At 37.3% G+C, this 26003-nt stretch overlaps 1 protein-coding gene across 1 annotated transcript in view; it reads left to right on the top strand.

The window, feature by feature from the left end:
• The first annotated feature begins 1204 nt into the window (after positions 1-1204).
• Positions 1205-26003, top strand: part of LOC149538658 (vesicle-associated protein 1-2-like) — a 182141-nt gene continuing 157342 nt past the window's right edge. The window contains exon 1 of the mRNA XM_089799987.1: positions 1205-1393. Coding sequence (XP_089656113.1) covers positions 1345-1393 — 49 coding nt within the window. The 5' untranslated portion in view covers positions 1205-1344. The remainder of the gene's footprint in view (positions 1394-26003) is intronic.

Raw genomic sequence — 26003 nt, 5'->3', positions numbered from 1 at the left:
ACTCCTTGTCACGATACAAGGCGGGATCGAGGGGCATCGCCCCCAAAGGCAAAAATGAATTTACTATTGTAAAATGCGTCGAAGTTATATTTTTCTATTGGTTGACTTATCCTAGCCCTAATTTGTAAGTAGCAAAAAACTTGTATAAAATGGCTTAGGGTTAGGGATTTCATTATGTATGATGAGATTGTAACTTCTTGCGGCAATATGAGCTATAAGGGATGGTAGATTGTAGTTAGGTTGTAATCATTGGATAATAAGAATATTGGACTCGGTGTTGGGGATTGGGTGAACCGTGTTAAATCTTTGTGTCTTGTGTTCTCTTTTGTACGATTTATTATTTTCTGATATTTGTTATATATGCACGTAATTGTTATTTTTGTCTCTGTAATCCTAACAATACCATTCAACAAATCATTCTACTTGTCAATAAAATTCCTTAACCAAGTGGATCTTAACATGTTCCTTATTGTAAATTCGTTAATATGGTGGCACTTCAATTAGTGTTTTGAGTCCTCTAACAAAGCTACTCTTGACAGGGTAAAGGCTAGAGGTAAATCATTTGACCAAATGACACTTAATAGTGTCTTTGTAACTTTTAACCAAGTTAAGCTTCTAACATAACATACTTTAGAAGAGTGAACCATTTGTGGTTACTAATTTCTATTGTGATTTTCACCCAAATTGAATTTCCATGAGACCAAAAATATTTCAGTAATCTTATGCCTTATAATTAACACATCTCTATTTCCATTGTTGAATATTTTATGATCTATCATAAACCTCAACACATCTCTATTTTTCATTATTAAATCATTCATCAACTTTTATGTTCTACCATTCCATCTTCCCTACGAAAAGAACCTCTCCCAACAAAATACTATTTGTTTCTTGAAAACCTTATTTATTTCCTACTAATTACTGATTTTTTGTAACCGATAATGTGTCAATTTTACTTTCTGTAAGCCTTTGACATTTCATTGTAGAAGTATTCGCCTCACTTAAAAAGGCAAGCGATCTAGACTTCAAATCGTACCCCCAAAAAATGGGGACGTTGTACCCTCCCACCAACAAAAGAGATGACTTAAACAAACGACAAATTTACGTTATGCTGACATAATTATCAAAAATAAAATAATTGAGGGCGAAAGCTCCACAGGTCTGGCTGGACTAATGTTTAAGCCGTGTCTGCATCGCAAAATACATATGAGATCGCATGAAATGCCTTAATTTGCGACTCCCTCTGTATTTTCTGCCTTACGCGTTGGCTACTTTCCATTTTTGTCGCCAGTGGTTGAAATCGTCTCTGGATTGACTGCGGGGAATAAGGAAGAATTAGCAATCATGCCGACGGAGCTGTTAAGCATTCAGCCTAGCGAGCTCATGTTTCCATGTATGTTTTTCTATATCATGCGGTGATGCTTTTAATAGTCTGTGAGATGACATAACACTAGCGCGTTTTGCCAGTTTGCAGTAGTCGAAGCTTTGCATTTATATTCGCGATCTTGTGGATAAGACGTCACTTTTCTCGCATTTTAGGGCCTTTTAAATGCAATTGTCAGTAATACGGGCTATATTTGATTTTGATGCCCCACGTCAGGTCAGTCGGATCTAAATATGATGCCCAGAAACTTAATTGACTCATTCATTCTCCTTCAATGGTAACGACATAACATAGAGTTGACTACATATCATCGTTCTCAGTGGTGTAGCTCTTATGCTTCTGAAAGCTTAAACAGCTAGGATGTTGTTTTTAATTTGGTGCATTCCAAATTGCAAAGAATGTTTTAGCTGTTTCTTTTTACCCAAGTCCACTTTCTGCCATTTCAACTCACCCTCTTGTAGGTTACGCCGAGGACGAGAGTTTTAAGGTTTTACCATTTCCTTCTGCGATCAGTGTGATCAGGTGTAAACAAACTTGCCTGTTCTCCAATGAGCGGCCTTTTCTCCAATGACTATTTTATGAGCGGCTAATTGTTGGGCCGGTAAACTTTTTAATGCTCTCATTAGCTTTGGTATATAATCTTACCAGGTCAAAACCAACCGAAAATCACTTGTACTTGTTATACTCAACCCAAAGCTGGAATTTTTATTTGTCACCCTTGAAGCTGGTTATTTTGACGTCCCTTAATATTAGATGTCGCTCTAGCATGAAGCGATAGTAGGCAGGCTTTGATTGGTTCAAGAGGCCGCAGCTTTGCATGTGATTTTTAAAAATGCCATTTGAGAAGCATTTTGTTTCAGAGAATTTGCCGTGGACGATGCTAGCTGCATGTTTTTGTTATATCAATAAATAAGTATATTCAAATGACTTCACTCTTGGGCAGCTCAGAAACTCATTAAAGCGGTGAAACATAAAGAATCTAGTCTGTGTAATTGCTTTTTAACAGCAAACTGAAATAATAAAAAAATTATGAAACAAATTGGAAAAGGAGGATAGCTATTAATAATAGCTGCAAAGTTGAAGTCCGAGCAGAACAAGTAATATAATTTTTAAGACCCTCTTTAACAATTTTTAAATCAGGTAGAAGAGCTTTGGGAAAAAAACATGTTTTAACTTTGTGATATAGTTTTTACTAGAAGCTCTTCTACATGATCTTATGGACAGTGAAAATTGATGTTTATCAGTTTCTAGATCCTTAGCTGAAGCTACACAAGGGCCCGGAAAAGATTAACCCCATTCCAATTTGACCATATTTTTAGCAACATCAATGATCTCTCTCTCTCTTTGTAATAACCACCCTTGTTGCTGCTTATTCTTTCTTTGTTATGTATATCTGTACAGTTCTTTGAAAGTTCACAAAGATCTGTGTTTGAGTGAGATAGTTTGCATTGAAGAACTCAATGCATATGAAGACTACCAAGCAAGAATAAGTTGAATAACAATGATTTCTATAAATATGAAATTCTGATCTAGAAACACAGAGAATTTTGAAATGATGTCCAATGTGTTAAAATGCTACATTAATTGCCATGGAAATTCTTCTTAGAACTACTGGCCCAGGACCCTCCAGATATCTGTCCAGAAATTGTTATCTGTAGACAACTACCCATATTGAATATCACACCTCCAGGATAACAGACTCTCATTTTGGTTTCTTCTTTGGGCAGTTCAGTCTTTGAATGAGCCAAGGTTGCAAGGCTCAAGTCCAGAATGGCAACGGGCTCAACCTTTTACCATCTTCATTTACCTTCAGTGATCTGATAAGCTCTGCTTAAGACCTAAGTTACCGATTCTGGTTCTGATGCTGATGCAGGTGTGGGGTGCTGATGCGTGGATGTGCGGATTTTTTTTTATTTGGGATTTTGGATGCGTCCATATATATATATATGTGTGTGTGTGTGTGTGTATGTATGTAAAGTTATCAACTATAATTTATGTATGCCAAGAAATACAAGAAATATACAAAAATAAACCATTCATTGAATCATTATCATAATCAAATTGCAATAGCTGTAATGTCTAATTAGTATGTTACTCAAGTTCAAGATTCAATGCAATTCGAATTACAAAAATCAAAACATAGTTCATGGTTTAGTGTTGATCAATCAAGAGTCAAGGCTTAAGATTCACAAATCACATTCAGTCATTCAGAATCTTAAGGATTCTCAAAAAAATCCACATTCTCATCGTCTCCTCTTGCTGGAACACTTGCAAGTTTATTTCAACCATGCACGGTTCCAATTGTGCTAGATGCATGTGCTATGATGTTATCGACATCATCATCTGTCATCACAGTGAGATCCTGAAGTGTTGCATCCAAGTGTGCACATTCAGGGGCTACATCCCAAAGCTTGGTTGACCCTTGTATCCATCCTCCTTATGTGACAAAAGACGCAACTTGGTATGTAAATAAACCAAGTCCTCAGCTTTCTTTGAGCCCAACCAGTTGTGCTTCACTGAATGGATATAGGAGTATGTACTCCAATTCCGTTCAGCAGAAGAACTTGCAACCTGAATATTATTCATAAAAAATTACAATCAAACATACAAATGAAAAGCAAATTAGAGAATGTCAAACACTAAAGTGTAGAATTCAATTGCTAAATAAATAAATAAATGAAAATTTACTTGTGAGAGGATCTTGATTGCAAGAGGTTGTAGATGCTTGACTGGTTGATCATATATGTACCACCATTTAACAACTCCCATGTCATTTTGGTCCTTTATTGCATATGGAGTAAGTTTTGATCTTGAAGCAAATAAGCCAAATTCTAGACTCACCTTTTTGTGCATTTCATCATCTGGGAAGAGTCTTGCAAATGTAGTGTAGCACCCAGTAGCAACTTCTTCATCTGCATATGGTGCAATTCTATCCGACATAGCAAGTATTTCCTGGCTATAGTACCTTGGAGATAATGCATATACAAGGAGGTGCAATGGGGTAGTCATCCTCTCCCAAGGATGATGAATGATATCCTCCACGCTTTTGCACAAGGCTTCACATTCTGTAGGGTTAGTCTCATGTGCTTGTATGGAAAGCTTTACCTTTTCTACCCTGGTGTCCATGCCATCATACACATCCCCCAAGCAAGGTGCATCTGTATCGACAAAGCGTAGCATAGTCATGATAGGCTCGGTGAAATCCAATACAAATTGCACATGAGCCGATCAATGCTCATCCAAGACCATACCCCTGACCTTCAAGGCTCTCTCTAAATTTGAAACCTTCCATATAGCCCATTAGTTACAAATAACCATTTGGCCCAATGCTGATTGCACCTTGAGGAGTCGTTTCAGAACAACAGTATGAGATGCAAATCTAGTCTCAACAACCTATAAGCAAGTTGACAATATGACATCAAATATAAAATGAAGTTATAAACAAGAAATTTGATTATTGAACATGAATATATAACTTATTCAAAATAAATAAATAATTGAAGCTAAGTAATTACAATGTTAAATCTACCTTCAACAACTCCAACTTGGAGAATGATTTGAATATAGACTGTGACATGTGGTGGTTTGTCACAAACATTTGTATCTCCTCTCCCTCTTGGTATCTTTGCTTCACCCAATCTATTTGGGTGCCAATTTGTTGCATGACCAAGTTGAGAGAGTTTACGGTGCATGATGTCCAAAAAATATGGTCGTATCGAGACTCAACCAAAGCACCTGCACCCCTACAATTTGTGGCATTATCTGTGACCACCTGGACCACATTCTCACTACCCACCATCTCTATTGCCTCAATGAGAATTCTAGAAATGAATTGTGAATCCTTAACTTGTCCTTGACAATCAATAGCCCTAAAAAACATTGCCCCTTTGGAGGACATTGCAGTCACATTTATCAATGGTCGGTTTCTTGTGTCTTTCCATCCATCAGACATAATACTTATGTCACAAGTTTTACAAGATGTCCTAATTGGTTGAAGAGCTTTTTCTATAGAAATCTTTTCTTTTTGCAAAAGAGTAGTACACACCTTTCAAACCTGGGGCTAATGTAATCAGCTGGTGCTCTAAGGATGGCTGCAACCATTTCCTTCCAATATGGCGATCTTACCAATTGAAAAGAAGACCATTGGCATAAAGGCAACATGCAATTGCTTTATCAACAATCTCTCTTGCTTCCATTTTGAATGTTTGATCCAATGGACCTCTTTTGCGGGTAATAACTTCTACTTCATCATCCTCCTCTCCCACTTCCAAGAATGGATGTTTGGAGGATGCAACATGATCGGTGAACACATTCACTTTGCTCTTTGTAGATGAAGGTTTGTATAAACTTGTTTTTGATTTGCTCACTAAACGATCAGCAACCTCTTGTTCTTTGATGAATCCGGCTAATTGTGCATCGCTCAACCTTTTTCCATCTTTGCCTCCCTTGCACAATGCTATTCATTTACCAGTAGGGCCCATAAAATGAGCTTTGACCCGAGAATATGAGCTGTTGAATGGTTTACTATGACATACATTGCATTTCAAATGTATGACCCACCTTTGGAAACCTGTGATGATCTTGTGGTGTGTCTCCATAATGGAGATGCCACGTCGATATGATATTGAAGTTATCACTTTGTTCAGCTTGCCTTGTTGCTGAACTTTGACTATCAGTAGTGGTCATTCTTGCACAATAGAAACTATGCATCTAATAAGAAAATAGGAAAAATTATTTAGAAATGTTTAAAAAAACTATGAACGTGAAACATACAATACAAAAATACTAAAAAAAGATGGCTACACTTATTCCTTCATTTCTTTAAAATAAAAACGAAAAATCTTGAAAAAATTCTACCAAAACTTGAAAAGTTCACGAAGATCTAAAAAAATACTAAAAAAGCTCATGAAATAGATCAAATGCTTACCTTAGATGCTTAATCGTCCTTTGTGGAAGCTCAATAGACACCCGATGAATTGTCCTCTTTAAAACTAATGAACTTGCTTTCAAAATGTCAAAATGGAGACCAAATGAGAAGAGATCCCAACTACAAACAAAATGGGAAGAATCGGTAATGAATGACCTCTTTTAGGGCCATTTAGGGCCATTCACTGGCCACTCAAAGCATTTGGATGCTCACGGGATGCACCTAGATGCACCTAGATGCTCTATCGATGCTCAACCGAAGCTCTCAAGATGCTCTCCCAAGCACTCTGTGCACATCCACAGGAGAAGGGCGTGATTCCTGGCAGCATCCTCCGTGTATCCTCCTGCATCCGCACACTAGAACGCATCCTCAAGCAATCATAATTTGGTTCATTGGATCGCATATCAACCTCAAGAATGCTGCTCCGCGAATCCATTGTGCTATTCTGATGTAAACATCACCATGCTCGGAGTTGCGAAACAACTCATCAAGATCCTTTTGAAGTAATTCACCAAAAATGCCTTGAGATCCTAAATCATCACACAATCACAATTGTCAACTATGAGGAAATAGAAGTAACTCAAGGAATTATCAACACCAAACAACTTTCCAACTCCAAATGATCTCCCATGGAAGTGCTAAAGACCCCTCATAGGTACATGAAAAGACGTATCAACCAATTCCAAGCTAATGATGTAAACTAGTACAACTTCCATAGATACTGAAGATTCTATTAGTGTAAAATCGCTCTAATTTCTATGTTTCCATATGGAAACTTTCTCTCTCTCTGTTCAATATGGAAACTTTCTCTTTCTCTCTTCAGAATGTTTCTATTTCCCTCTATATGTTCGTTATAGAAACATTCTTGTGTAAACTTGTATATATAGATAATTTATGATCTTTGTTTAATAACACATTCATTATTTTACCATAATATGGTATCAGAGCTATATTTTTTCGAAAAATAATTTCATTATTGAAATTTTCTAATTTATATTTCGAAATAGTTTTTGAATATCTATAATTTCTTCACAGATTTTTTAGACTCGTGGATTTTTGAAATCTTTGCCTGGGTGTGTTTATTTTTTTGTTTTTGCAAGAATTCATTTTTTTCTTCAAACCCAAGTAGGGTTTCTGGGCATCATTTTGTGTTTGGTTTTTTCGGGAATCTTCTATTTGGTATTTCTAGGCATTGTTTTCATGCACGTTTTTTTTGGGCGCCATTGTTTTGAGCGGTTTCTTCTGCGAAACGGTTATTGTTGTGCATGATTTTTGCAAAATCGTGGCCATAGTCTTGCATCTTGGCACAAACATCCTGCAATTGTGAAAAATGAACTTCGTTTTTTGTGATTTCTCAGTTCCTTTATTTTTTTTGCAAGCGCTTTTGCATTCCACTTACATTTTATGAGTTTTTCAACCCAAATAATGGTTGATTTCTGCTCCTTTGAGGGTTTTTACAACCCCTCTATCTCTGCTACACGAACAAACCACCTATTTCCACCATTTTTTTTTAGCAATCTGCTATTTTTGAAGGTTTTTAACAGAGGCTAGGTTTTCGTTCGAAGCTCTTGGTTTTCATACCCGATTCAAAATCTTTTTGTAGATCCTTGGTGGGTTTGTGCATATCTCAATTGGGTCGGTCTCTGTTTTTTTTGGGTGCCTATGACTCAATTTTTGAGCTAGCAGAATCAAAATCAAATTCATATTCTTTATGTGTTTTTCGAGATCTCTTCTGAGTGTCCTTTCATTTTTTCTAGGTCTTTTGTCAATTTGCCTCAAAGTTCGTGCCATTTCTGATATTTACATTTTTTGCATTAAAAAATGTGTCATGGCATCTCTCACCAATTTACTCTTGTAAGGTAGTCAATTATTCAATGGAAAGAACTACAACACCTAGAAGCATAGATTGATGATGATTTTTGAGTATCGTTGCCTTGAGGTACTTGTCTAGGGTACTGAGACATTGTCGATGCTACTCAAGAGAAGTTTGATGAGCATAATCGTGAAGCAGTTATGCTTGTTAAGGTTTTAGTTGTTGAATATCAGCTACCTCAAGTGTTGTTTGGCAAGACAGTTGCAGAGATTTGGAAAACATTGATAGATCTCCATGAGACATCAAATAAAAGTAGAGCATTCTTTTTGAAGAATCAACTATTCTCTATTATTAAGGATGAGTGTAATGTCCCCATTGGTTGCCAGCATCAGTATTTCAGGGATTAGCCTAATATTGGATCCTCATAGGCTAATGAGGATGGTTAGAGGGTCTTTTGAGGATTGGTTCATCTCCAACATTCAGCGATTTATGGATTTGGCCTTCGTTCGATGTCATTTGGACTCCATTTGCCATAATTACTATGTATAGTAGGTCAGGGGTAATTGAGATGGAGCCTTTCTATTTTTAGAAAGTGTATTTGGTCACATGGGGAATTATGAGGAGAGATTCCTATTGCAGATGGCATGGCAATCAAACAAGTATTTCAAGAGATATTAAAGTTTAAGTGACTTAAGTGATTTATTTAAATATTTTAATGTTATAAAGTCACTTAAGTGACTAAAAGACGAAATTAGCTTTTAATCCCACATTGCCTAGTTGTTTGTGTCTTCCCTCATATCAAGGTTATAAAAGCGTGGAGCTACATTGGGATAGAAAGAACGAATATATGTTATTTATAAATCCTAAAGGTTGCTTTAATGTGACTGGGTATTTCCTAAGGATGAAACCCCTTAAGGAAAAAAGTGAGTCTAGACACAAACCTAGCCTCTCACTATTTGCACTTTAGAGTTATAATTCCAAATTGATGCATTAGATCTTTTAATATTGGGAGTTCAGCATCAAGGAGACTTATGGTATTTGGCGACCTTCCAAGGTAACACATACAGGTCAGTTGGGAGCTTTAAGTTTGAAACAATTTAAGGGCAGAATAGTCATTAATCATCAGAGGTGTAGTGTCCTGTGTGAGTACCTCTCCATCCTAGTCGACTGTGATTGCTTTGCTTGGTATCAGACTTCCGGACTGAATACATAGTGGTTGGAGTAAACTGGATACATGGCGTTGGTTAATGGTAGTGCTTTTTTTTTCCTAGAGCGTGAGATTCTACTAAATCTCGACATGATTTCCCTTCACCACCGTCTGTTTCACATACATCCCATGCGCATTGTTTCTGTCTTCGAACGTTTGCTTAACTATGTTAAAGGATCCATTAAGCAGAAGAAGTTGTCGACAATAGGTGTTGATAACTTTCACGACCCTTCATTCCATCAATTTTAGCGTGATCATGGTGTTGGTGAGAAAAAAAACTGTTTGTAATGTCCAACTATGTAGGATCCTCAACAATGATGTTGGTTTGGTGAAACCCAAGTAGCTGTTCGAGGGTTCATGTATTTCTCAGTGACTGTATTTGTACTGTTCAACTCCACAAAAAACCTTCCTCTTTGCTATAGCAATGCCCAACAATGAATGGGTAGGCCTATTTAGTGACATCGATGCCTACAACGACAAGAATGTTTTATGAAATGGGTGTTAGCGTTATCTCTTCTAGCAGTCAACAATTTTTAGCATGCAGACATGAATGAACAGTAGAGAATAGAGGTTGCGCTTAGAAATGATTTGATTCATCCAAGCCTTTGAGCAATGCTACATCCATGCCATATAAATTGGTTCAAAGCAAAAATAATTGTTTAGTCCAATCACAACAAAGAGTAATGGTGAGCCTTTGTAATGGATAATGAAGCAGTTGCAGGTCACATTTCGCGAGAAGCAATCAAAGAAATAAACAGAGGTGAGAAGCAAGCTTTGGAGAGGTAGACGGTGTGGCCTGACAGGGCCCCTATTCCATTCAGCGGAGTAGACAATGATGGCCAAACATGCCAACCACTTTTCCAACCCTTGTTCTCGTCTTTCACTTCTCCCCATCTGCCGATATATATTCTACGAAGAAAAGAAAAAACAGACCAGCAAAGGAGCCTGACCCAATTTCCCGCTCCAACACGTAGTCCCCCCTCTCTTTGCCCTTTTTTTCAATTTTCTCCCCTCTAATTCAATCAATTCATACCCTAATTGTTTTTTCATTCAAACAAGCAGCCCTTCCTATATGTTAAATGGGAGGCTACTAATATGTTAATGGAATGCTACTTGTATAGTTGTTTTCCAAGAAGAAGAAATTGAATGGATGAATCTATTTGATAATGGCATGGAAATCTTGCAGAGTGCTGAAGAAATTTAAAGTAGTCTGAATTTTGGGAGTAAATTTGAGGGAATTGGGTTCATCCGAAGTCTGAAAGTGAGATTTCATTATTTAATCTTTCCGTAGTTATTTCATATCATCACTTTAGCTCACTGACTTGAAACACATATTGAAAAGGCATTGTTAGTGCTCCATTTTTAATGCAATATTGAAGCTAGTTGTTTTAAGTTTTACATTTTTAAAAAATAGTTATGAAAATTATAGCATTTTTTTTGAAACATTTTTCATCTATTTTTTTAACTATAATTTTTCATAGATGTTTTTCATCTTTTTGTAAATAGTATTTTTTACTTTTAATTTTTTCATCAATTTTTTGTTCAAATAGAAATTCCTTATACAACATAAATAGATCTTTACAATTTTAATATTTAGATTATTTTGTGGTTGTAAATGTTTTAGTTTATTTTTTTGATCGGTAAAATGTTTTAGTTTATTATAAAGTAAGCAATTTTGTTTTATTTTTCGTTACAAATAATTTATTTTATTAGAAGAGTTGAGTAGATGATAATATTAACTAGCATTCATGAGTGTTCACAAGAACCCATCTTTCATGAGAATGATTAATGGAATGACGTAAAGTTACGGAAGAAAATATTCCGCCTTTCAACACCCCCAAATATTAACCAAGGTATACCAATTTGTTTCCAAATTTCTTCTACTCTCGAAAATATTACACAAAGCATATCTTGTTAGGTTTGGTTAGGATTATCCCTGGGACAAAATTTTAGGGTTTTGGTATGTATTTAAATGTTGTATTTAGGGTTCAATCAAGAAAATATTAAAATTTAAAATCATCATAATATCAAATGATTTGAGGATATTTGGCCAAAAAATCCAAAAATAGAATGACCAATGTAAGATGAAGTTTGGGATTAAGGATTACAATTGAGTGTATGTTAGGATTAGAATAGGTTTCAATCATAATCGAATTTGGAGTTCCTTAGATATAACTTTGGAGTTACTTAGTGTAAGGAAAAGGGTAATATTTAGCATTATAATAAGGCTTAATATTATAGCTAGAGCTAATCTGTGTTATATTAAGATTTGAATTTGCTTAAGTTTTGGGTTCTATGTACAATTTTAACTATGGCCATAATCATCACCCAAGCAGATTTAAGAATTGACTATCGGCATACCCATTGCACCTCTTGTTGGTGCAAGTGCTAGTTCAAAAATCTTAGTCCTCTTACCAAAAGTAGGGGCTTCACCATCCTGTAGCCAATTTAGTCTCTCCACAATCAGTTGTAGAACCTTTTTCAACATGTCATCATTATAAGGTGCTACAAGATTTGTTATTCTTATGATCTCACTATGAAATTGCAAGTCTTATCTCTTCATGAGGATGTTCCATAAACTTCTGTTGGACCAAAGTGAGCATCAAGGGCTGTCCTATTCAGAAGCTTCCTATCTGATTGGTCTACTTTGAAAAATATGAGTCTAATTTCTCCAACTTAGAGAGAACACTATTAGGAAATTTCATAGCCTCCAATTGTAATTCAATTACATAGGGCCAATTTCTTATTTCATTTTCTTTGTGTTAGTCCTTCAACTGATCACTTTTAAATGTTTCATTAATTTCTTTCGAAGAAATCACTTTTTTTAATCTGCCCTCGTCTTCATCTTTTTTACTGGATCCTTCAAGATGACAAGATACACCTGTTTCGATACCACTATAATAACCACTCTTGTTGCTGCTTATTCTTTTCTTGTTATGTATAGGTGGCTGTATAGTTCTGTGAAATTTCAAAAATGTATTGTGTAAATATGGAATTCTGATCTCGAAACGCAGAGAATTTTGAATTGTTGTCTAACATGTTACAATGCGACAACAATCAACAAGGAAATTCTTCTTGGAACTACTGGCCTACGAACCTCCAGACACCCATCTATAAAATATTATTTGTAGAAAACAAGGTATTTTTCAGTGGCTAATATTCGTCAATTGGCTAATATTAGAAAATTTTGGCTGGTAATTTGGCTAATAATTTAAGATTTGACGCAACCTAAATTGCAATTTTAAAAAAAATTTTAGCTCTAAAATATTTAAAATCGCTCAATAATTTATTTTATTAAAAAAATTATATTCAAAAATTTGCCATAATATTCGATATATGATTAGATTTGATTCACCTAAATATTATATATTATTGGAGAAATTAAAATTAATTCACCAATAATTATCATAATTATTAGTTACTTTAGGGATATATCACCAATATTTAGTTTTCACTATTGATTAAAAATATAATGTAATGATCCTCATAATATTCCATGAGTTAAAAAATATTCAATTTTCATTTGTAATATTCTATGGTGATTAATGAAATTTCTATACAAAAATTATGATTCCAAAATAATTGCCAATATAAATAATATTTAAAATAAAAAATTTGAAAGATTCATGAATAGAAATAATTTTTTTTTTTCAAAATAATGAAAAATTCGCCAATATTTAATATCATTTTTTGGAGGGGTGTTTCTTAAAGATTACCCTGGTAGAAAACTCCAATATTGAATAATGCACCTCTGGGATAACATACTGTCCTTCTGGTTTCTTCTTCAGGTAGTTTAGTCTTCAAATGAGCCAAGGTTGCAAAGCTCAAGTTCAGAACGACAGTGGGATCAACCCTTACACCATCTTCATGTACCTTAAGTGATTGAATATACTCTACTTAAAACCAATGTCTTCAAGAATTTCAATATGCTTCTTCCCACAACACCCAATGTCCTACCAATGACCAATCTCCGGAAACTCCACGGGTAATATTCAGCTTGAAAGATAGAGCTGACACTTAAAACCATCACCAACAACACAGATTTTTGACAAGTTTAGATGATATATCATTTCTCCATGGTTGTGGAATGGTTGTGGCTGCCAATACTTCAGTATATACTTTCCACACTGTTCATAGTAAATGTTACATAACAAAAACATTCAATCTCCCAAGTCACACTCCAAGAACCGTTCATAGTAAATGTTACATATCAAAGACATTCAATCTCCCAGGTTACATTCCACAAAATTCTCAAGAATTGGTAGTTTTAATATCCACCCAATACTTTAATATCGCTCTGGGCCTATAAAAAACAGTCACACAATACTTCAGCTTCAAGTAGCTAGGACCCAGTATCTGCAACTTAATAGAGTTGCCATGAAGTCCCCCTGTCATGATAGCTAATGACTGACTCAATATTTTTGGCAATATTTCTGTCATTTCTAGTTCAGCTATTTCGCATATGCCAAATCTACTCTTTGTGACAGGTAGATTTTTGCAACCCACAAACAAAGAAGGCATCACACGCCTACAAGGAGTCCTTACTTCCAGCGGTAGTTTCAAGATGCAGTTCGACTGCCAATGGGAACACCAAGTTTCTATTGACATGAAGGCTCACATCGTTGCAAAGAGTGCCCGTGCCAATCAATACCAAAAATGCTGTCTGCCCTGTACAGGAAAACCATATATACTCTTCTCTACGTGGACACCAAGGATCCGACACAGTCTTGACTTCTGAACTCTCTTAAGTGCCAGCAAGGGAAATAATATGCCTTAGAACTTTGGAATCCTTGAGCCACAAAACAATAAGTATTCCTGATTCTAATTAAAGCCTACTGTGAGGATGCTTTATGCACATAAAAAATGAAGCTTCGGGTTCTAACAATAAAGTGTGTCAGATTCTTTTTGCCAGTAGACTTTTTCAACGGATGAAATGAAGGAAAGTAACGACCAAGATATATCTCCCCTTAAAAATTTAATATAAATCGTGAAGCTTCCTTAAAGTGACACCAAGATTTTTTTTTTTTCCAAAACAGTTAAAGCTTTGAATTTTATTATCTGAAGCTTTGCGATTATAATGAATCTCAAATTTTCTCTAAACTTGTGACAACAGACTATGCATATTTGTAATTGATTGTGAATACAAGTGAGATACTTCTATAATATCTCCAACTTGGGTTTTCATCCAATTCAAAAATGGAACCAAGGGTTTCCATCCTCAGGAAATTGAAACTGAAATAGAAGCTCTGAGAGCTTTTCCAATAGAAATTCATAAACCAAGCATGGTCATGATGAGCCTCTCATCCTATTTATAATAACTGCAAAGATCTTTGGCCTTCCCTCTACTTGTGTCTTCATTTTCCCTTCTTTTTAATTTGATTTGAACTTGGGGAAATAACAATTATAATTTTTTTTAATTGACTGTTCACTTCAGTTACCATTAAGTTGCTTAGTACTTCATTAATTAATTAAATAATATTAGCCTTATGATTTACTTTTGAGGGATAGTATTAAATAATTTATTTTTATGACTTTATTAAATATTAATATTTCAAGGTCTCATTAGAAGGGGACATCACACTTTTATAACCCAAGCAATGCAATCAAGCCCATTCTCCAGTTTGTCACAATGAACATTACAGGGCTTACAAATATCACCAGCAGAATTATTTTGCTTATCTCAAGTTCCTTCTAGTCATAATCTTTAATATGTTCCTCAGCTATGTGGTGGATTATCACAAGTAACAACTGGAGTTGAAGAAGAAAGTAGAAACTGCTACTTAACCTAACTGTCGGAGTGCACAAACTTGTGCACCACTTGTTGAAAGAGCTATCCTTCTTTGAAATATGACCTTGAACCATTACTATCTGGAACCCAACTGCATTGCATAGTTAAATTATGGAGTATATCTTTGTTACCGACATGATTTCTGTGATTCTAGATGCCTACGTACCAAAGTCCTTTCATATCATCTTTAGATGTGTGTTTGAAGAGACGCATATAAAATAACATCAAAATGGTGACTAGAGAAATTCATTTAGCAAGATCTTGGCCTTTTCTTTTTGGAACAGAATTGATCCCTGTCCTCTAAAGGAGTCAAATTATTCCAGTAGAAAAGATAAAGCATACTTGGACAAAAAAAGTGGTTCAGTTAACATTTTAAAATTGTCCATACATAAATATATTTACCACGGCAGGACTGGTATTTGTATGGTATATGATAATGGGTAATGATACATAATTTTCCAAAAAATCGTAGATGGGTACTTGCAGATGACAAATATAATTGAATACTTAAATTTAGAATTAAACTAGACAATGGCTAGACAATATGAGAAATTATAAAATGCTAAAAAAATCAAAATACTAATATTTTAAATTACATATATAGTTCTCAATGAAAGCAAAGGTTAATTATATCAACATCTGATGATTATCTTCTCAATATAATCAGTGAAATTATTTACCATAGGCTCTTGTAGATGATAAATGGGGATTGGAATGGAATGCCATTATTAGAATGTCATAAAGTTTGTATACATTAGCACTAATGAGCAAACCACCGCCACATTGGAATGGAATGCCATTACAATTACAATGTCATAAAGTTGGTATATATTCTGTTGCAGATTATAAGGTACTGTATACTCCCTCTTACTCCCAACAAAAGTGCATAACTCTTTAAAATTTTTGGAAATGTATTCTCCTCCATTGTTTGATCTCAGATTCTTATTATCCTTTCCAATTTGATTTTCAACTAATGCTTTAAATTCTTTAAATTTCAATAATACTTCATTTGATTCTTTAAGTTTTAGAAAATAGATCTTGGTTTTTTTTGGAGTAGTCATCAACATGTCATGTTCCCAAATTTTAATGTAATAATTAAATTAAATAAATAAATTAATTGGTCCCAAAATTTTAATAATATAATAAAAGAACCTTTAATTAGTTACAATTAATTAATTAGGGGCCCAAGTTAATAATATTTGTATTTGTGGTTCTGATTGATTTAGTATATCTCGGACCCATTTTTATTTAATTGTTTCCATAGGTAGGTGTGATTGTGGGCTATCTTTGTAAACCCTTGGAAAGTTTCTCCGAAGGGTATTTAAGCATGACATGTAGGTAGTAGTTGGTATGCGATTTGGATTATTTCTTTGTACTGCGAATTCCTATTGGAGTTCAGTATTATTCGCCATTTCGGAAGTGAAAGATCTTCCCTTGTTGGCTCTTGCGGTTTCGGTGGGATTGAACCCTCACCCTATTCCATCTGTATGTTTCAGCTTGGATCTGGCAAATCGGAGCGTTATTATTATTTGCAACTATAATATAGTTTGGATACCAAACTGTTGTCGTGTGCGTGTTCGATCTTTTTTGTGTATCTTATTTATCAGATATGTGCTACTAACTTCCTTGTAGGTTCTTCTCACCTTCCGTGCCTCCACCGTATACCTTCGTGCATCTCTAGTACAATTGACTCTGCATTGTACGACCTTCCTTGCCTCCCTCGTACGCCATTTCACACCTCCAACTGCACTTTGTACGGTTGCCTCCTGCACCATACGGTCATCCTCTCCAGCCGTACGGTCATCCAATCTGCACCGTACGACCCTCTCCTTTGCAACCTCATGACCACTCAATCTGCACCGTACGACTCTTTGCTGCCATCGTATGACCACTCAGGTTGTACCATAGGGCCTCTTAGATTTGCCACTGTACAGCCTCCTTGCTAAACCATAACATTGTCTTCTTCTTCAACAACGAGGATTGGAACATCTCAGTGGGTCAAATTGCTCCATCGGTTGCCCTTGACCATGACGGACGGGAGAAAGATTGTTTTAGAGAAGACATAGGGGAGCGAAACATTATAGAGGTATTAGAGCAATTGCCTTTGGGTCGAGATCCCCTTCAGATTGATTTCCCCTTCGGGTCAAGATTCCCTTCGGAACAAGTTTCCCTTCAGATTGAGTTTCCCCTTGGATCAAGATCCCCTTCGGGCCGAAATCCCCTTTGGGCTAATATTGCATTCAGGTCGAGATTGCCCTCAGGCCGAATTTGCCTTCAGAACATTACACAACAAAGATCACGCAATACAAGAATTCCCCTAATGAGGGTACTATAATTGGACCACACAAATTGGTGTCAATAAGTTCAAGTATAATTTTTGATTTATGTTCATTACATGGAAAAGATTCTTTAGAGTTCTTTACTAAGGCACATCCTTTGCGAGTTCCAAAATGACCAGATTTTAATTTAGGTAAGCTTGTCATAATCCTTTCTATAGAGGGTAGTGCACGAAAATGGAGGTGTTCTAACCTTCTATGCCAAATTTCATTAGAATTGGAAGCTTCATGATTTAGTGCTTGGTTTTGAGTATTACAAAGTTTATATAAGCTTCCATCTCTAAATCCTATAGTGAATGCATTCTTAATGTTGGAATTCATAGGCCAAGATAGAATTTTATTTTCTAGAAAAGTGACAGAGTACCTTTGGTTTGCTAGGGCAGAAATGGAGACCAAATTTCTCTTAATGCCTGACACAAATAATAAATTTGTTAGTTGTAAGGTAACTCTGGTTTTCAATTGTATTGGACAGGTCCCAATTACTTTTACTGGATAGTTGGAGTTATCCCCTATCGTAACTTCTTCAGTTGAGTGGCCTTCAAAAGTTTCGAACTACTCTCTGAATTCGGTTATGTGTCGAGATGCACCACTATGATTATCCTAGTATTCTTGGTAGTGTTTAGTTCACTTGATAAGGTTAAGAACTCAAAATTTTCAGCTTCCTTGACTTCACCTATAAAGGCACGAGTTTTGTTTCTCTCCGGACAATACATGTGAGTGTGTCCAAATTTGTCGCACTTGAAGCATTGTATTTTAGACATATCTCTCTTCTTGAAGGTTTGTTTAGAGTTATTTTCCCCCTTTTTCATTTGACATTTCTTTTCTTCCTATTATTGTTCGTATTTGTATGTAGGGCTTGTATTTCTCCCTCTTCATTTAGACCAATTGCTCTCGTAATTAATCTTGATTCTTCTTGAGTGCAGTCTTTCTTAAGTTGATCAAATTTAGGGAGTATAGGCCGTGCACTAATTCCTTGAATAAAGCCTTGCCAAGAAGTTGGTAACCTTTTTAGGGCTATCAATGATAATTCTTCTTCGTCTATATGATTTCCAATAGTTTATAGTTGATCAGTTCTGTAATTCTCATAAAATATGACATAATTGTTTACCCTTTATTCATCTTGATATGAAGGAATTGATGTTTCAAGGTGAGAACCTTGCTAGCATTATTAATTTCATGTGTTTTTCAGAGTCATAAACATTTGGTAGGTAGTTTCCATTTATGATATAGCCCGTAGTATATGATCCTTCACAACTTCTATAATGATTTTCATGGCTTTGTTGTTATGCCTTTTCTATATAGTTTTATCTGGTTCACTGTTAGGCATGGTTTTGTTTTCTTCCACTGTAATGACCCTCACTATAAAGGCCACTGAAACCCTCAAACTGGACTTAGGAATTTTGTCAAACAGTTGGCATGTAACCGAATAAGGCTGCAATATTACTAATTGTTGTACAACGAAACCTCAATATATGATGCCAATAATGTATGAACAAAAATTCCAGATTATAACACTACCAATCTAAGAGATAGATGACAATATGAAACTCAAATATGAAGTCCAATGCAATTCTGATTTTATGACAGCAAATAGAACTGATTACAATGAGAGACTGTCACAACTATGCACTTCTAATACATCAAGCTCTTGACAATGCAATGTTATGACATGAACAATAACCCAGTTCAGATTTGGAATGCAAATGACGAAACTTTTACAACAGTTATTAATGACTGGAAATAACTATTTATGCAATGACAGTGCTGACTGTTCTAATCCATAACATGCAATATTTTGGCAATCAAAACTTCAGTTTGTGCACCTGAAATAGCTCCAATTTTGCCGGATATGAATGCTGAATTAATGCCACACGAAGACCTCACAATCTGCCCCAAACCGACTCACAAAATTGCTGCTGCTGCCCAACTGACAGGGCTGTATAGGTACGGCCTGGTACGGCTGCTAGATAAAAATATTGCAGCGTTTTTTGTCACTCCAAAAGCAATAAATCTGGGTGCCTAGGGTTGCTGAATAACCCCCTAAAATATGAAATTCATCCGTCAAACCAATTAGGAGTTATGAGCAAAAACGTGGGTCCAAACCCTCGACTTGCAGTCTGAAAATAATGCACAACTGTGTCTTCAAACCCTGTTAATCAATCCACAAATGCTAGGGCACAACTGAAACCCTTATTCCAATCAAAGTAAACCCTTATAACTGAATCTCAATGAAGTCCAAATGAGATGGCTGAATTACCAACTCTTCAAATGCAACAATTCAGGTGATATTTCACACCCTCAAAGTCGCCAATCCAAGGGAGTGATTCGTTCCCAAAGATTAAATAATAATTTGCAGACCCAAGAGACTACAAATTTGCTCCACAATGGAAGAAGTAGAAGAAATCTCAAATCCAAGCATGTCCAAAATGAGAGGCCCAGCCCTCTATTTATTCACTTTTTTAAGAAGTTGCTAGAACTTCTAGAAACATCCTTTATAAAATCTTATTATAATGCACTTTTTCTAGAACTTCTAGAAACATCCTTTATAAAATCTCATTATAATGCACTTTTTATAATAAAGTAATTTTATAAAATAAAAAGTGCAACTCAACTTAAAATTATAACATGTAGGCCCCAATAACACATAATAATAAAATATAACCTCTTACACTTCTTCAAGAGCAAGATATGGCCATCTAATCCGCAGAATTGACTCTCTCTGCACACCATTTGCCTACGAGAGTCTGGAATAGGCAAAATCCATGATCAATGTCATGTCGAACTAAAGAGGGGACATTACAGTCCGCCCCTCCTGAAATTGCTTGGCCTCAAGCAATCTCAACGCCGGGTGCTGCAAAATAGCTTCCTCCTCCCAAGTAGCATTTTCAACAGGTAGATCTTTCCACTTAACCAAGTATTCTCTGATCACTCTTCTGCAAAGCTGCTTTTCTCTGCTCTCCAGGATGGATTCTGGCACTAAAATCAATTTTCCCTCATCGTCTAAAGGAGTTAATACTGCGGAAGGTACCACATTCTGACCCAACGCCTTCTTGAGGCGGGACACACGAAACACATTGTGCACCCTGCTGTCTGCCAGAAGCTCCAATTCATAAGCCACCTCACCAATTCGCTTGATAACCCTGAATGGTCCGTAATAGTGTGGCTTGAGTTTCTCTGCACCACTCTTCTTAAGAGTAGATTGCCTGTATGGCTGCAACATGAGGTAAACCATATCATCCACCTCAAAACTACGCTTAGTCCTCTTCTGGTCTGCATACTGCTTCTGCTGGTTCTGAGCTCTCGCAATATTATCTTTGAGAGTAGCAACTATATCCTTACTCTCCTGTAATAATTCTCCTGCACTGGGTACCCGGCTGTCGCCCAACAACAAATCCAATAAACTAGGTGCTTCATAACCGTAAAGTGCCATGAAGGGTGTCATCTGTATAGTGATGTGATATGTAGTATTGTAACAATACTCGTAGAGATATATCCATCTGACCCAAGCTCGCTGCTGAGCTGCCACGTAATTCCTTAAATACCCTTCCACCCATTTGTTCACAATCTCCGTCTGACCATCGGTTTGTGGGTGATAGCTAGTGCTGGGTGTAAGCTCCGTGCCACATAACCGGAATACCTCCTGCCAAAAATGACTCATGAAACGGCTATCCCTGTCACTCACAATGTTCCGAGGCAATCCGTGCAATCTGAAAACCTCCCGAAAGAAAACCTCTGCCACCTGAGCTGTTGAGTGGGTAGTGGTGATAGGAAAGAAATGAGCATATTTTGTTAATCTATCTACCACCACATAAATACAATCCCGTCCTTGTACCTTGGGCAAACCTGTGATAAAGTCCATGGAGATGCACTCCCACTTCCTGTCAGGGATCGGAAGTGGCTGTAGGAACCCTGCCGGATAGGTGTGTTCTTGTTTGTTTTGCTGGCAAACAAGACACTCTCGAACGTACTGCAAAACATAAGCTTTTAGCCCCTTCCAAGTGAACTGCTCTCGAACTGACCTGTAAGTCTTGAAGTACCCGGGATGGCCTGCTGTCGGTGAGTCGTGAAATGCTCTCAAAATCAGTTGCTTAACCTTCGATCCTGGAACTAGGTAAATCCTGTTCTTGTAAATGATTAAATCATCTACAAGTGTGTATCTGGTATCAATCACTGTTCCCTCCACTATATCGGAGGCCCATGTATCCCTGGCATACTCTGCTATAATCAAGTGTCGCCAATCCTCTGATATCTGAACCATAAGAGTGAGGTGTGACCTTCGAGAAAGAGCATCTGCAACAACATTCTGAGTTCCCTTGACATATGAGATGTCAAAATCATATGCCTGCAACTTACTTACCCACCTTTGCTGGCGATCATTCAGGTCCCGCTGTCCCAAGAAATGCCTCAAACTGTTATGATCAGTTTTAATACAAAACTTGCTACCCACAAGATATTGTCTGAATTTGGCCAAAGCATGCATGATGGCCAACATCTCCTTATCATATATACTGAATGAACGCTCGAGGCCTCTGAGCTTCCTGCTCTCATAAGCTATGGGGTGCTTATTCTGCATAAGTACATCACCTACTCCCTCTCCAGATGCATCACATTGAAGCTCAAATGGCTTCGTGAAATCAGGTAATGCTAGAACTGGGCACGTAGTCATTATCTCCTTAAATCTCATAAAACAGTCCTGTGCCTTCTGAGTCCACACAAATTCCCCTTTTTTCAGTAGATCTGTCATGGGAGCTGCATGTCGTGAGTAGCCACTGACAAACCTGCGATAGAAACCACATAAACCAAGGAACCCCCTCAACTGTGTAAGGTTCTCTGGTGGAGGCCAATCAACAATAGCGCGAATCTTTTCAGGATCCGTCCGCACTCCATCTGCACTAATAATGTGTCCCAAATATAACAGCTCGGTCATCCCTAAGTCACATTTGGACTCTTTTGCATACAAGGACTCCTTCTGTAAAATGCTCAACACTGTCTCCAAATGCTCTAGATGCTCCTGCCATGATCGGCTATGGATCAAAATGTCATCAAAAAACACCAGCACGAATTTCCTCAACTGATGGTGGAAAACTCTGTTCATAGTGGACTGGAAAGTGGCAGGTGCATTGGTCAGGCCGAAAGGCATGACTACAAACTCAAAGTGCCCACAATGACATCTGAAAGCAGTTTTCTCAATATCCTGTTCACGGACTCTGATCTGGTGATATCCTGATCTCAAATCAATTTTCGTGAAATAACAAGCCCCATGCAATTCATCTATCAACTCATCAATGCGAGGAATGGGATACCTATTCTTAATGGTTCTCTTATTTAATTTCCTGTAATCAACACACATCCGAAGAGTTCCATCCTTCTTTTTTACCAAAACAACAGAAGATGCAAAAGGTGACTTACTTGGTCGGATGTGCCCCATAGCTAGCAACTCCTCGATGGTCCTTTCGATCTCATCCTTGAGTCGCTTTGGGTGTTGATATGGTGTGATCATGATAGGCTTAGCACCTTCCTGCAGCTCAATAACATGCTCAATGCCTCTGTTCGGTGGCCTGCCTGGTGGAATCTCACTGAATACCTTTTCGTACTTAATCCTCAATTTCTGAATATCAGGATGATATTCCGTCTTATGTTGCTCCTCTTGTGTAGGTGTTAAAGTACAAACTGCTGCCCACTCTATATCATTATGCCTAGTTAATCTCTCCAGCCGCCTAAATGAGATAGTCCTGATGTCTCCATTACGGATAGCCTTAAGCACATGAGTCCTACCATTCACTTCGAATTGTATCTCCATATCCTCTAGTCTCAGGGTAACCACCTTCAATGAATGAAGCCATTGCATTCCAAGTACTATATCCATGTCACCCATGTTGACCACATGATAGTCCGCCTTAAACTCATAGTTTTTCAGGCGCAAAGGTAGGTCTCGTACCATCCTGTCACAACGAAGAGTGTATCCATCAGCTACCTTGACTCTTAGTCCCACGAACTCCTCAGTAATGAGTCAACGCTTCTCCACGAATCGTGCATCAATGAAATTATGTGTGGCACCTGTGTCCAATAATGTAATAACCTTCTGCCCAGCCAAAACTCCCCGAAGTTTGAAAGATCCCTCTCTGGATACTAGACAGTCGTGCTTCCTGTAAATGTAGCTCTGTTCCCTGCTGTTGCCCTGCACTGTCTATCTCCTGCTCTCCCTCTGCTTCATTAGGATCCTCATCATGATGTTCTGAACTATCTGAATCTGAGCCTTCGTAATAAGCCCACATTGCTCGATTGGCCTTCCCTTTTGGCCTCATAGGACAGTCATGGCCATACTCATACGGGCCTTTGCAATAGAAGCATAGCTTCTTCTTACGCAAGTCATTAAGTGTCTCCTTGTCCAACCTCTTACTTTCCTCCTTAGGTAGCTGTGCCTCTTTATGAAAAGGTTTCCTGTCCCTATCTTTTCCTGAAGGGAAACTCTTTGCCTGGAATTTATTTTTAGAAGCTGAAGAGGAATCCATGTCACGAGCTTTCTTAATGGCTTCCTGCAAAGTGGGAGGGTTGAGAGCTTTAATCCAGCCTCTCAATGGATCAACTAGCCCATCCATAAATAAAACCAATAGCCTCCGTTCAGATACATCTGTTACTAACACTGCAAGTTTCTGAAACTCTGAAATGTATGTTTCCAATGATCCCCATTGTTTAAGCTGAGCTAACTCCTTGAAATGGAGTTCTGGATCCTTCTTATCAAAACGTTCAATCAGTCTCTCTGTAAACTCCACATATGAGGTAATGTGTGCATGACCCATAGTGATCATACCATGATGCCACCACTCGTGTGCTAACCCATCCAGGTGAATTGCTGCATACTTAATAGCTTCTTCCTCAGACATAGGGTTCAATTGAAAGTATGTGTCAAGTTTTTGAACCCAAGCTCTTGCTGTAGACTTCCCCGAGCCATCATAATATGGTAACTGAAGTTTCCCTACTTTCTTTCGTAGCTTATAGCTCTGAGTCCTGTCATGTCCACGGGGCATATGCTTCATCCGCACATCCATATACTCTCTAAAGGTGATTGCTGCTGTAAAATCTGGACCTCCTGCTTCCCAATCTCTCCTCAGCTGATCCTGTATGTCAGTGATCTGGGGTTCTGGTACTGGCTGCTCTGGAGCTCTAGGAAGGAACGTGGGAATCATAGGTCTCGAACTCACTGCCCTAGCTTGCTAGGGTGCATGACCGAAATTGTTCCCAATTTGTTCGCCTCCATTATGTATCCCATCCTGATTATTCCCATTCTGATTGTTACCATTCTGATTATTTCCTCCACCTATGTTAGCGTTCAACCCCATTTGACGAGCCATCATCTGCATCATAAGCTCCATTCTTTGATTCTATTCCTGTGCTCTTTGTTCGGCTAATCGCTGTCCCTGTGCCAAGGTGTCTAATAACTGTAAAAATCTTTCCTCTCGCTGATCTGGACCGACATTCCCGCCTCTATCCATATTGTAGTCATAGTCTTGATCAAAGAATACCTCCCCTGTGTCTGTATGACTGGATTCTATGTCCACCTGTACAGATGAGCTAGACTGTTCGCTCTGCAGGTCTGAAATCCTATCTTGTCTTGCTTTGGTATTGCGGAAATTATAAAGCCTCTGTCGCATGCTCAAACATAAATGTTCTGATTTTAGTGTTTTGACATTTCGTCAAACACTTTCCCTTCTATCCAGCTGTTCCAAATTCCCTATAAGACCTCCACAGGATGGCAGGACTTATAGCTCTGATACCACTGTAATGACCCTCACTATAAAGGCCACTGAAACCCTCAAACTAGACTTAGGAATTTTGTCAAACAGTTGGCATGTAACCGAATAAGGCTGCAATATTACTAATTGTTGTACAACGAAACCTCAATATATGATGCCAATAATGTATGAACAACAATTCCAGATTATAACACTACCAATCTAAGAGATAGATGACAATATGAAACTCAAATATGAAGTCCAATGCAATTCTGATTTTATGACAGCAAATAGAACTGATTACAATGAGAGACTGTCACAACTATGCACTTCTAATACATCAAGCTCTTGACAATGCAATGTTATGACATGAACAATAACCCAGTTCAGATTTGGAATGCAAATGACGAAACTTTTACAACAGTTATTAATGACTGGAAATAACTATTTATGCAATGACAGTGCTGATTGTTCTAATCCATAACATGCAATATTTTGGCAATCAAAACTTCAGTTTGTGCACCTGAAATAGCTCCAATTTTGCCGGATATGAATGCTGAATTAATGCCACACGAAGACCTCACAATCTGCCCCAAACCGACTCACAAAATTGCTGCTGCTGCCCAACTGACAGGGCCGTACAGGTACGGCCTGGTACGGCTGCTAGATAAAAATACTGCAACATTTTTTGTCACTCCAAAAGCAATAAATCTGGGCGCCTAGGGTTGCTGAATAACCCCCTAAAATATGAAATTCATCCGTCAAACCAATTAGGAGTTATGAGCAAAAACGTGGGTCCAAACCCTCGACTGGCA

The sequence above is a fragment of the Cupressus sempervirens genome, chromosome 9, assembly GCF_028749045.1.
Source record: "Cupressus sempervirens isolate cs-2001-9-10 chromosome 9, ASM2874904v1, whole genome shotgun sequence".
Classification (NCBI taxonomy): domain Eukaryota; kingdom Viridiplantae; phylum Streptophyta; class Pinopsida; order Cupressales; family Cupressaceae; genus Cupressus; species Cupressus sempervirens.
Note: the sequence above shows the minus strand (reverse complement) of the source record. Positions and strands in the feature narration are given on the sequence as shown.